Genomic DNA, 13,772 nt, shown 5'->3' with positions numbered 1-13,772 from the left:
TTGAGGCTGATATGGTTGTTGTCTTTGGTAATTTATTTCAAGATTTGGGGGGGGGGGGTTAGGGCTTGTTACCTTAGCCTCAATTATAAATGAATAGGCAGAAGTGTTCTGTTGTTGTACTTCTTGTGAACTTTAAGTTCACAAAATATTTATGGACAATTTTGCACGTGCCCCGGGGGTGGGGGACTGCGCTTTAATTCGAGTGGCTCCAAGAGCTGCTCTTATTAAAGCACCACAGCATTTTGTGGATCAGTGTTCAACGAGCTTTAGATAAAGTACCCCATGGCCATTTTGAACCGTGGGGAAACTGAGACATGAGATGCGGGAGCCTACTGAAGCACAGTAATTACCATGCTCCAGCAGACTCGATTAATTGATTAATGCAAGCATTTTCAGTCTTTTTTTAAGGAGTGTACCCCTTCTGGGTACACTTCTGGTAGAGCCAGGCAGGACCTATGCAGCCTGCAAAGGGGAGCTGCTTGCCTCCATGCCCCCCCCCCCCACTGCCCTGCTCCTGGGAGACTGCAGCACAGGGTGTTGGGTGATGTGTACCCCTGGTTGACAACCCCTGGATTAATGTATTTTGTATATCCATGGCTGGGTTGCTTTCATATGACAGTAATTTTTTATGAGCTTTTGAATTTACTTTGAATAATATGCAAGTTCACAGTTACTAATTTTTATGAGGAAGAAAGAAGTTTTATTTTATTGAGGAGAAGCAACAGTTCCTAAATCATTTCTCTTTTCCAAGTTGTTGATTTTATTAACATGTACAAATTACCTTTTTTTTTTTTTTTACAGAACCCAAAAGCATATTGAGCGTTTTACAGAAAAATAGAAATAAATATGCAACCTCCACCCCAAATAACCTAAAATTAGCAAAGAGCCTAATTTAGCAAAAAGTAAAGGTAACATGATAGAAGGAAATGAAGTAAAAAACCAAAATTAGAGTAGTAAATGAGAGAGAAAACTAAGTAGAATAGTGTTTGCAATGTTGAAATATATCATTTAGATGTGAAATGACAATTGTCGTGGTAAGAAACAGCATTTGGAAACTTCTAAATGTGGCCACAGTACTTCCTTACAGGAACTTCTAAATGTGGCCACAGTACTTCCTTACGGGAACTTATGGGATTTCCTACTTTCATGTATCAGTGTGACATCCCACTATAGGAAACAGTCTCCTTTCATACAGCAATACTTTGTGCACCTCAGATCTGCCTCCATCAAGACTATTGTTAATGTATATTTTAAGTGTCATGTAATTTCCCCTGGGCTATTACTTTGCAAATATAGGTTTAGTGAAAATTACAGTAAAACAGTTGCTTCCAAGCTAATAGGGTCCAGTCTTTTAGTTCCACCAGTAGAACTATTTTGTGGAAGACTTATGCTTTCAGATCCAGAATTACCAGATTCAATCTCTACAAACAATACTGTCAAACCAGAAAGCAAGGGTGTTTTTCTTAATGTGTTTTGGACAGGAATATGTAATTTTTTACAGGAGGATATAAAGGACAACATATTCCATGATAGTTATGAGATGGGTTTAACTAAAATTGCATTTTAGGACTATTAATTCATCTCTGGAAAAAAATGAAAGTGCTCAGGTTCAAGCATGGCTGCTTGTCTGGTTTATTTAATATTTACTTTATAGTAGCATATTGGGATCTTTGTCCGTTACAGAGGCCATTGTGCTAGACACTATAAACTGTAAAAATATTCTCCACATCAGAATTAATAAGCTAAAGAGCTAAAGACTAAACGCAGAATTCAAGTTCAGTTGAAAATTATTAAATTGAAAAATATACTAGTAACCTGTATAGAAAAACAGCAAAAATGTAAGGTCTCATTGTACTGTACTTTTCCTGTTTGTCAGTGGCCATATAATGATGCACATTGCATATATAGAACTGAATTTAGGCAATTTTATTGGAAACTACTCATAAAAATTGCAAGGTATAAAGAGACTTCATAGCATATGTAATAATTGAAACAGTATTCTTGTTGTAGATGATTGAAATGAAAAGTAAAGGACAGATTAACTGATATACGATTGTAACAGACAGTTCTCAAATTCTGACTGACAGTAACTCTGAATAAGCAACAAACACAAGTCCACATGAATAAACCATTTGCCATTGAGTGCCTGACAGAAAGAAGACATATCCCCATAATAAAAGCCTACTCAAGAAAGAGACTGAAAACGTGTCTTTTGACAAATGTTTTGAACAAGTTTTGTGATAATTTTTTACAAATTTTGTATGTTTAACTTTCCAAAACTTTTTCCCATTTTGAATGCTATATGGAAAAATGTTTTGTATTTCACATTTTCACTTATAAACTTGCAGTTTCACTTTGGATATTAAAATGGATATAGTACTGGTGAAAGGCAGTGGTCAAAACCAGGGGCAGGCAAAGTCCAGCCCATGGGCCAGATCTGGCCAACAGTGGACTCCATTTCCCAAAAGCCCCTGTCTGCATTGGTGGGGCCAGTTTCCATGGAGACCCCAGCAGCAGTCACGCTGTGATAGTGCAGGGGCAGGATTTCTGTGGAGACCGGCCCCAGCAGTGCTGCCAGGGTGCGCATGGTCTGGAGCCAGGGCAGAGCCATGATCTGCAGCCTGCATGCTCTGGGCAGGGGAGTTAAGGCACTGGGTTGTGGCTCTGCTCTAGCTCCTTGCAGCGGTGACAGCGTGGTCTGGAGCTGGGGCAGGGCCACAATCCACTCCCTGGATGCCCCTTCCTGGGGCACGCAAGCTGCAGATCATGGCTTTGCCCTGGCTCTGGACTATGCTGCTGCCCCTGCAAGATCCCAGCTGGACCCCGGAGCAGCACCATGCCCTGCCACGTACTCTGCCAGTGCTGCCGGGGCCGGTCTCCGCAAAAACGCTGGCCCCACACTGTCGCAGCACAGCTGCTGCTGGGCTTTCCATGGAAACTGGCCCCAGGCACATGTGCAGGGGCTGCTGGGAAATGGAGTCCAGATGCTGGCCAAATCCACCATTTTGCCCACCGCTGGAAATCAGCCATGTTATAGTAGTGTAAGAGTGATGTTGTAGCCACTATAGTTCAGAAATTTTGAGAGGCAAGGATTTGTGTGTCTGCTACTCCTGAGAATTTCTTTCAGCCCCTCCTCTATGCTGTGCTTCACTTGCTATGCCTGGCCTCCTGTAATCAGAGACCCAACAAAGAATATCTTACATTTGAAAGCTTATCAGACTTTATCCCAACTACATAGTTGGTCCAATAAAAGATACCACCCAAAGAAATTCTTACCTCTTCCTGAAAAATCATTGCATTTGCAATTTCCTCTTATAGACTGTTCTTTAAAGCATAAAAAAATAATTGGACTTGACGTGGAATTCTTGCTATGAAATAGTCTTCATGTGTTGGGTAACAGTTGTGAAGGTTTTATGTAGCAGGAAGAGTTTAGTTCCACTTGCAATTTAGATAGACTGCATTTGATGATAGGAGGGAGAATGATTCATATACTAATTTACTCATTTTTAAGAATCTTTCTTTAAAAATAAAAATCTATTGCTTTCTTGATCTGTATCTCTGCTATCTAAAATAAAAAGTATGAAAGGGAACCCAAGTGGTTGTCTTGCTATCCAGATCCTGTTAGTCAGTTGTCTTTGTCCTGCTAAGTAATTGTGCTTTGAGGCAATATAACTTAGTTCAAGGCTGTCTAAATTTTAGGTGGCCAGGGCCTGCACTAGATAAGCCCTGGACTACATGCTGCATGCCCCCTCTTCCCTCCCCTCTGCACCATGACATGTGGCTGCCCTGGCTCCCACTTCCAGATCTCCTGCTGCACTGCATCTTGCCTGTGCTCCTGGCCCCAGGCCATGGGTTCCCCCAACCCTATGGGCTGCATTGTTCTGTACCGCCCTGTCCCATCCCCTGGGAGGGGGAGCCCAGAGACCCTAGCTATTACTGCAGCCAGAGCAATGAGGGGAGTGGTGGCCACCTGGGAGCTGGTTTTCATAATCTGCATTCAGGCTACAAGTTGGATAGTCCTGGCTTAGTTGATGGGACACTGTATCACAACTCAGAAAACTTGGCTTCAGTTTGTGGGTCTGCCACTGACTTGCTGCATAACTGTGGGAAAATCTCTTCCCTCATTTCTCTCAGTTGCTGCCATGTAAATGGGATAATTATATGTCGGGGCAGACATGGGAGACAGGTGTCAGGCAGAGGTGGAGGGGGAGGCAAGAATTGGGGTGCAGGCACAGAAAGGCATGTGGCAGGGGAATATGGTATAGTGCAAATAAATTTCTTAAGGAAATTAGTGTATTTAGTAATCTTAACTAAACATTTATTGTTCCACCATCACACGATGGAACATAATTTCTTAGAAATTTCTCCCAAATCACCCCAACCTTATCTGAAAAGTTCCAATTTAATGCAAATGTTGTGCATTCGCAACTATAAGAAATAGTGGCCAGTATTACTCAGGGAATAGTTCTGAAAACAGAAGATAATAGCTAAATGGGAGTAGCTTTTCACCTCCTTAAAATGTGGACTTTAATCTTAATTTTGGTTAAATTTGCTTCTGTTTTCCCCATTTGTGTCATAGAACACAAATTAGCAAAAGATGAATGGTAGTCTAGTGTCAAGAGGATCTTAAAACTCTAAGAGAGTCCTGGGAACACGATTTATGAGGAAATGATCAAAGAACTTGGATTATTTAATCTGAAGAAAAGGAGGTGGGGGGGCGGGGAGATTTGATAACAGTCTTCAAATATGTGAGGGTGGTTATGTGGAAGATAGAGGTAGACTATTTTCTGTAACTGAAGGGGACCAGACAAGGCCCCATGGTGTTAAATTGCATCAGGGAAATCTAGGTTTGGTATAAGAAAAATATTTTTAACTATGAGGGTAGATAAGCATTAGAGTAGGTTACCTGGAAAGATAGTGGAATCTCCATCCTTGGAAGTCTTTTAGAGCATGTTAGACTAACACTTGACTTGGATGGTATAGTCACAAACAGCCCTGTCTTGAGCAGGGAATTGGGCTTGATGACATTATGGCTAAGTGCAGACTGTCAAAAAGCCCAAAGCAGAATCATAGAAAATTAGGGTTGGAAGAGACCTCAGGAGGCCATCTAATCCAACCCCCTGCTCAAAGCAGGACCATCCCCAACTAGATCATCCCAGCCAAGGCTTTGTCTAGCCGGGTCTTAAAAACCTCCAAGGATGGAGCGTCCACAACCTCTCTGAGTAACCTGTTCCAGTGTTTTACTGCCAGCCTAGGGAGAAAATTCTTCCTAATATGCAAGCTAAACTTCCCTTGCTGCAACTTGAACACCATTACTCCTTGTTTTGTTATCTGTCACCTCTGAGAACAGTCTAGTTCCATTGCCTTTCAAACCCCTCTTCAGGTAGTTGAAGGCTGTTTATTAAATCCCCTCTCAGTCTTCTCTTCTCTGGATTAAATAAGCCCACTTATCTCACTCTTTCCTCAGAAGTCATGTCTCTCAGCCCCCTCACCATCTTTATTGCCTTCAGTTGGACTCTTTCCAAGTTGTCCACATTCTTTCTGTAGCGAACTGAACACAGTACTCCAGATGTGGCTGCACCAGTTCAGAACAGAAGAAGAATCATTTCCCTTGACCTGCTGGCAACACTCCTGCCAATGCAGCCTGGTATGCCGTTAGCCACCTTGGTAACAAGGGCACACTGCTGGCTCATATTCATCTTACTGTGCACAGTAACCCCCAGGTCCTTTTCTGCAGAGCTGCTGTCCAACCAGTCAGCCCCCAGCCTGTACCAGTGAATGGGATTTTTCCGTCCTAAGTGCAGAACCTGGCACTTGTCCTTGTTGAACCTCAGGAGATTTCTTTTGGCCTAATCCTCCAATTTGTCTAGGTCACTCTGAATCATAGACCTACCCTCCAGCATATCTACTGCTCCCCTGTGGTTTGGTGTCATCTGCAAATTTGCTGAGGGTTAGCCTAAGCTATGTAAATCAAACCAATAAGCAAGTGAACAGATATTCACTTTTGATTCCAGAAATGCAGCCATGGTGGCCCAGGCCAGAAGCGGGGGGGCACTAGAGCATGCTTTCCTGCTCGGCTGGAGAAGACAGCTTGGGCCAAGGCTAGCCCACCCACCCTGAGAGAGGGGGCTTTTGGAGGAGGTGCAAAGCATCCTGGCATGCTGTAGGATTCTGAATTAACTTGAATCTGGGGGTGGGGGGGATCTGGGACAGAAGTTCAATAAACCAATTTAATCTAAATCAGTTAAGTCTGATACTACATCCATCCAGGTTTATTTTAAACCAGTTTCAGCCATTTTGAAATTAGTTTATGTGCACTGAACTTCTGTTGTGTTACAGATTTGAACCTGTTTCGGATCACTTATACTGGTTTATGTGTAACTTTTGTCCCTATGAGGTCCTTTCTGTATCTACTTTCTGTCATTCTAGAAAGATAGTAACCATCATTTTCCCTTGTCCAAAAATGAAGGGCTGTGATTTTGTTGTGTAATATGGTGAGATGAAAATCAGTAAAGAAAAAAAAAAGCCAAATTAGAAATTGACATATGGTAATAGAAATGCTGTGCCCAGATTTCCATTTTCCAGCTAATGTTGGGGAAAGCCTGCTTCTCCCCAAAATACAATTTTTGAAACGTGGGTACAATATATTACTGTACTAAATATATATCATTTGTAATGATTGTGTTATAGAAGATGATGGTGTTGCCTAAAGTGAAAATGTAAACATTTTTTGCTTTACATTAGTAAATCTAATAAAATAATGCATTGAACAGGCCAGTTTGAATTTCTCATCCATCTGCAATATGATAATCTACAAATATTTATTCACACTTGATGAAATGCTAATATGTGGCATTCTGGGGCAATAGAAGAATTAAAATTGTTTGACTGAAGGACATATACAGTTATAGGGTTATTATAGGGTTATACTGATAATACAATCCATCTAGTTAAAATATTATTATTGCACAAGTCATCTCAACCAGTGAATATCAGAAATTTTGCCTACCCTAAATTGAGTCTATTCAATTAAAATATCTAGCATTTCAATTTTCATGAGTCTTAGTATGCAAGGTATAAAATTGACCACTTTGGAAAGTGGTTATATGAAATACAGCTTCTAAAAATGACATTAGCCATGTAATTTATTTCTGTATATTGTGCTGTCCTTCATATAGAATCATGCCAAATGTTTTACAGCATTTTATTGATATTGTTACATCTTAGATGTGCATATCACTTATCTGATTGCAGAAGTATTTAGTACCACCTTATTATTTACAGTAAAATAAAAGCAAAACAAGTCCAAAGGTTAAATTGCATAAAATAAATTATATTACATAATAAGATTTTTTTGAGAAGCATCTCAGATTTTTTTTTCAGTCTTTGATTTTTCTATAATTTAATATTAAGATAATACATTTTGGGTAATACATACAAAATAGCCCCTTTCTTTACTTTTGTGATAAAGCAAATAAATATTATTTTTTTCCCTTTCCTGTAGCTCTACTGAGAAGTCGTTTCCTTGGAGATCAGCAGGTAGTACAATCTTTTATGTGTAAACTTTTCATTTCATTCTTTATGCCCCAAAAGCAATTTATTTTCTAAACATTCTCATACAATTTACTACCTGTTCTGAATTGAACTGGATATTAACTTTGCTAGCACAAATACTGTGTATCTTTTTAAAGTATCTTTAGCAAAAATAGTGTTGTTATATGCTTTTACTCATATCTTGAGACATACTTGTATGTTATCTTTCTCTTTTTAATTGAGGTCATCTGTAATGATATTTTGTGTATGATAGCTTTATGCCCTTGGATTTTCTTAAGAGAAAGGTGAAACTATAAGGGGTGGGGAACACCTTTTTTAATATTAGAAGTCCTCTTCAGTTAATTCAAAAATACTGTTGAATCTGTCTCCTCATAGCTGGTGATGTCCATGACAGTTACTGTCAACATCTCAAGAATTTTTGTTTAAGATTAAGATTTTTTTTATATGTAAAATCTGAAGGTTTTTTTTCTTTTTCCAGGTTTCTCTGCCTAGATAGAAACTGACTTATATATACAAGGTTATTTTCTAATATATTCTTTTTTTCTATTCACTCCCTTCAACATCTAGGAAGTTCTTTCCTCGTACAAGAAAGAACAGTTTTGTGGTGATTTGTATCCTGTTTCTTTTCAAGATAGACAGTGGAATCAGTAGGGCTCTTCTGTTTGGGTAGGATCTGGAAGGTAACAATTTGTAGCTCAGAAGGATGCATTTTAGTGAGCTAATCTGACTACTTGGATAACACAGACTAGAAAATTTCACTTGCTAATTCTTGCATCAAGGTCAGTACTTTATGGTTGAAGAGAGAGTCCCTGTCCTGAAGAGTTTATAGTATTACTAGTCATGACACAGAGTAAGAAGGGAAACAGATGAGTAAAGATTTGCCTTGCTTAAGGCCAAAAAGCAGGACAGAAACAAAGCCAGAAATAGAGCCCATGTTGCTTGACTCCTACTCCATTGCCTTTTCCACAGATCATGCAGCTTCTATTTTTAAGGGTATAGGTTAAGCAAGACTAGTAGAAAAAAAAAAAAGATTATTTCAGGTAAATATTGTTTCCTGTGTGTTACTCGCTCTATGTCTATATGGGTGTGTCTACATGTGAATATTAATACAACACAATGAACTCCAGCATAGTTCGTATGGACTTTACTGCCCCCGGACACAGCATTTATACGTGTGCCCAGGAAAGCAGCATATTGAGCTGTGGTGGTGCAGTCCTGGCTGGCAGGGGGACCAAGGAGTCAGCCTGCCAGCCTGGGGCTGCTCTGACCCAGCTCAGCATGCTGCAGAGGAGCTGGCTGGGACACGAGGGTGCTTCAGTGTGGAGCTAGCCGGCAGGCAGCCCCACCACTGACGCAGCCTCGTGCCCCAACCCCCTCAGTGTCTACATGTGCATTGCGGTAGAATAAATATCTCCGTTGTAGAACAGTACTTATATCTGACAGTACTAACCTATGGTGGAGTTAATTAGTTTACTCCAACCTAATAGCGCCACACATGTAAAGTGATTCAGTTTTACTGCAGAGCTAATTAGGCAACTCAGTAAGCATCTCGTGTAGTTGCTCCCTATTATTCCTTTAGTGTAGGAATGCCTGTAGTTTCACCAGAACATGAGTTAGCCCCTAGTTTTGGTGTTTCTGCTGTAGAAAGCATATTGGGTGCCTATATGCAAGCAGTGAGGCTACTCTGACACGCTATAATTACAGCACGTCAGAACAAACTCGATTAATCAAGTCTGCTGGAGTGTGGTAATTACAGCACTCCAGCAGCCTCCAGCATCACATGTACTCCGTGTCTTGTACTTCAAAATGGCAACAGAGGTGCTTTAACTAAAGCTCATCCGATAAGCTGTAGTTAAAACACCCCTGCTGTCGTTTTGAAATGTGAGGATGCTGAATACATGTGATGTGAAGGCGGCTGGAGTGCAGTATTTAGCACACTCCAGCAGACTGCCAGCAGACTTGATTAATCAAGTCTACTCTGTTAGTATGCATCGGACCAGAGCTCTGTCACATGTATAGGTGCCCTAGAAGTTTAACTTCTAATCTAACTTCGTGAGAGCGGGGACACCCCAATCTGGGGAATGCATTGGGAGCATTGTCCTGCTGCTCCCACTTCTCCCAGAGATGATGCTGGAAGTGGAGGAGCAGCTGGGAAGTGCTGTCTGCGCATCCCCTAGCCTAAGGAAACACAAGTCTGGGGAACACGTGGGGAGCATTGTCCTGCTGCTCCCTATGCTCCTTCAGACTGGGATGACCCTGATCTGGGGAAGGCATAGGGAGCCTTTCCCTACTGCTCCACTCCACCTGAGAGCCAAGCGGAATGGAGTAGCCACTGTGTTCCCCATACCTTCCCCAAACTGGGATCATCATCCTGGCCTGGGCAAGACCTTGGAAGCAGGGGAAAGGGGGTGGTTGCAAGCTAGAATGCCTGCATGTTCCTTCTCCCACAAATCTTTCTCAGAAATTTCAAGTACTAAAATGACCACCTGGTGATACCCTCTGTAATACTTACATTTCTTTGGCAGTGTACCTGAGCCTAAGGAATACTATCCTTGTTTTGGAAGTATGTGTTTATTGTATTGTGTATAAGACTGCATATTGCAACAGGGTGTTCTGGCCCTTTAAGAGGGACCAGTCCACTCTTCAGGAAGCCCAACTGTGGAGCTTTTAGATAATGATGGAGTGTCCCATTGGGAGCTTAAAATCCCAAGGGAGAAAGCAGAAAGGCTCAGGATGAGTGAAGGAGCAGCTTTCTACCAGGGAGGGGTCAGGCTGTGCTGATCCAAAGCCAAAGAGCGCTCTCCTACTGCTTGAGACAGGGCCAAAGGGTTTTGTTTGCTGATGTATTTGTTTGTTTGCTGTTCAAGACTGTGTCTTATTTGGAAAGGACTGGCTCCTCAGGGTGTGGATGGACATAATACTAGAAACAGCCCGAGAGTGTCACTGATTGGGAACCAGTTCACAAAAGTCTCTGCAGTGCAAGTGTCCACATATGCACTGCTAAAGCTTCTAAGTCAAATCCTCACCATGTAGGGATTGCATTGCTGCCAAAATGTCACTAGGGGGTGGTAGAGTGCCCAGATCATCATGTCTTCCAGGAGTTGGTGCCCTGAGTTTTCCCCAGGATTTCCCTAGAGACCCAGATTGGAGCAGAGAGCTGGAGTGGAGGATGTTGCTGGGTGGCATGGGGGTTGCTGGGTGCTCTGGGGCCCCCATGAACTCCCTGGCTTTTCCAGCTGATATGTGCAGAGTAGAACCTTCTGGGTGGGCTGCCTGTAGGAGTGCAGCACAGAGAATGAGCAACAGTTACAGTAAATGAACCAATTTACTTCATATTGAGCCTGGGTTTGATAGGTATTCTGAGCTGTTAAGTGCTTTGTTTCCCCACGACTACCACCCAACAATTGACAGATGTTTACTGTTAACAGGCACAACCACCCATCCACCACAAACAAGGGGCCACAAAGCCTCCCCTCTCTACCCTAGAGAAGCCTGGGATCCTGGCCCATGTCCCTAGCAGGGAAGTGAAGCTGACATGGAGGCTTTCTGTTTCTCCACCCCTGCAGCTTATGGGCTTTAAGCAATGAATCTTTGAGCAGTAAGGGTATTTTTACACGTGCAAGCATTGCAGCTCAGGGCACTTTGTAAAGCGTCCAGCACTGTGACACTTGCAGTTGTATAAAGGATGAAATGTGTTTCAACACAAAGAAAATGGTGACGGTACACTTTTGAACTAAAACACCTTGGAGGTGCTTTAGTTCAAAAGTGAACCGCCACCATTTTCTCTGGGCTGATGTGCATTCAACTGCTTATACAACTGCAAGCTGCGCAGTGCAGTGTGCATCAGGTCCCATGCAGAGCAGACTTGATTAGTCGAGTCTGCTCCCAAGCGGCTCATCTCTGGCACATCTGAGAACTAAAGGCATGTGTATAAATGCCCTAAGAATCCTGGTTGCATCCCAGAGCAGCCCCATTGCCCTGCATGGGTTTGGGCAGGGCAAGAAGCTGTGCAGTTTGGGATGCCTGGAGGAATGACCAAACACTAGGCACAGAATATTCCGTGTCCGCACATAACACCAAGCTGGTTCAAAGAGGAGTGGCTCAGAATAGTACTTGGTTTTCCCAGTGTGCTTTTGAAACATTTCAGGACATTTAAACCAGTCTCAAGTGGTCTGCACATCTAAATTCTTAGGGTTTGAAGTGTATTTAGAATGTTCTAAGTCTTATGTCTGTCCACATCATCAGGGACCAAAGCCAAGCCTGCAGGACCCAGCAGGCTAAGTATCCCCCTTACACATATGTATTTGCTGTCCCTTTATAAAATCTTGTATACCCAATTTTAAAATCTCCCTAAGTGAAATTGCATTCTGGAAATCTTCCCACATCCCTCTATACTTTAACCAGGGTCTTTGCAAAATAGGGATTATTAAGAGCAATTGCTCAGCAGCAGCTACAGTTTTTTCACTTTATTTTAGAAGAAACTGTATGCTTTCATACACTGACAGTTGATACAAACATTTTTATTTAACACTGATTACTTTTAAAATTGAAACACTACCACAATAGATTTTTTCTTATTTTATATTTTTTTACTCTGAAGCTTTATTGTGAAGATTTGTCAATATTGGAGGCCTTAGGAAAAAAAACTATAATGGAACTAAAGATAAATGAGAGTACCACCTTAAATCATTTTTTCTTTTTTCTTGTCTGCAGTTAGTAATTTACAACAGAAAAAAATCAGCACATGATGTGATAAGATGTGAACTTAAATGAAAGTGCTTTATGTACCAGTAGAACTGTACAGAATTTATAACAGAGATATAACATGAAGTATGTTGTTTTGCAGATGCTCATGAATAGAATATTAGATCAGCAACCATGTATAAAAGACTATTATTTTATTGAGGGCTTTGGTTCCCATGATTTATGGTAACACAAGAATCTAGAGAGGGAACAAACCTTTTTTATTATGTATTCTTGCCATCATCCTGAGCTCTACTCAGATCCATAAAGCATTTTCCTAATTTTAACACCATGTAAGCATTTGCTAAATGGGGAATATGGGAACCTAAGTTTTGGTTCTATAGGAAAAATCTTCTAACACTGCATAATCCAGTTTGATTCTCTCCCTCCCTCTTTCCTCAGACACCAAAGGTTTCTGTCAGTTGAGATTTGACTCCATACAATTAGCTGATGCTGTTACAGCGATAAAAGGCTCTTGTAGTTTTTGACAGCAAAAACCAAAGACTAAAATGGTTAAGTTGGAGGCAAATGTACGAGAGTATTTAAATGTAGTATTCCAGTCATACAAATGTAATACTGAAAAAAATTATTAATATCATTGATTTCTCTCATGATCTGTTATCCAGTTGATGTTGTTAAAAGACATGTAGGAGGGAGACATTCACATCCATAATGATCCTGTGTTCTGTGCATGGTTGCAACTCTAAGAACTTTAATGTTGCAATGCATTGATATAATAACACTTCTAGTCAATTCTCATTTTAACTTGGCCATAATACAGTTTCTATAGTGAATTGATTGCAGTGTCAAATAAACCAGATGGTTTTGACCTAAAATTGTATTTCTGTCAAGTAAATTGTGTTGATTAGCTAAACTGTGCAGTAAATTGCTCCAAAGTTAGTGGAAAATGTTAATTATTTTTTCTTATCTATAATTTGAAGGACATGAAAAACCTTCTGTTCATAGTGCCAAAATCTAGAGCATAATTCTTAATAGGATGTTCCATTTTGGTTGGTTGCATAATTATTGAGGCATTTTTTTTGTGTGTAAATCTGTTTACAAGTAAAAGTCAACATGTTTCTGTTTGACTCCATAAATTTAGCCACAAATAAACTGTATCTGTACTTTAGGTCATCCTTTCAAGCATAGTGTGATTAAAAGTTGGTTTAGGCACCCAGTAACTCGTGTATTTATCGTTCTGAATATCACAATCTGAACTCACTTGGCTAGCTCTTTACCAGATTTTGAGAGGTTTCATTGGCTGTAGCTTTGACACAGAGGTCTGCTTTTTAAGCAAATTAAAATATTCCAACATACTATCCTTAGCTTTTATTCATTTTCTCTCTCTCCTCAGTTTTGAACCACAGTCTTCAGTATGTATCCACTATTTGTTTCCTCCGCCTATATAGTACTGAGCACCTCTGGTAAAAGTTAAATTTTCTGACCACTATGCGCTGATTTTTTTTTTTTTTTTT

General features: G+C 40.8%; 1 protein-coding gene across 6 annotated transcripts in view; it reads left to right on the top strand.

Annotated features, from left to right (window-relative positions):
- PKP4 (plakophilin 4) overlaps positions 1-13,772 on the top strand; it is a 245,731-nt gene that overhangs the window by 67,383 nt on the left and 164,576 nt on the right. For 4 of the 6 annotated variants that reach the window (XM_019522356.1, XM_019522358.1, XM_019522357.1 and 1 more), the window contains exon 3: positions 7,505-7,539. The exons of the other annotated variants lie outside the window; for them this stretch is intronic. In XM_019522356.1, coding sequence (XP_019377901.1) covers positions 7,505-7,539 — 35 coding nt within the window. The remainder of the gene's footprint in view (positions 1-7,504; positions 7,540-13,772) is intronic. 6 annotated transcript variants of the gene reach the window in all.

The sequence above is a fragment of the Gavialis gangeticus genome, unplaced genomic scaffold, assembly GCF_001723915.1.
Source record: "Gavialis gangeticus isolate Ggan-Ray unplaced genomic scaffold, GavGan_comp1, whole genome shotgun sequence".
Classification (NCBI taxonomy): domain Eukaryota; kingdom Metazoa; phylum Chordata; order Crocodylia; family Gavialidae; genus Gavialis; species Gavialis gangeticus.
The sequence above is the reverse complement of the archived record's forward strand: the minus strand, read 5'-3'. Positions and strand labels throughout refer to the sequence as shown.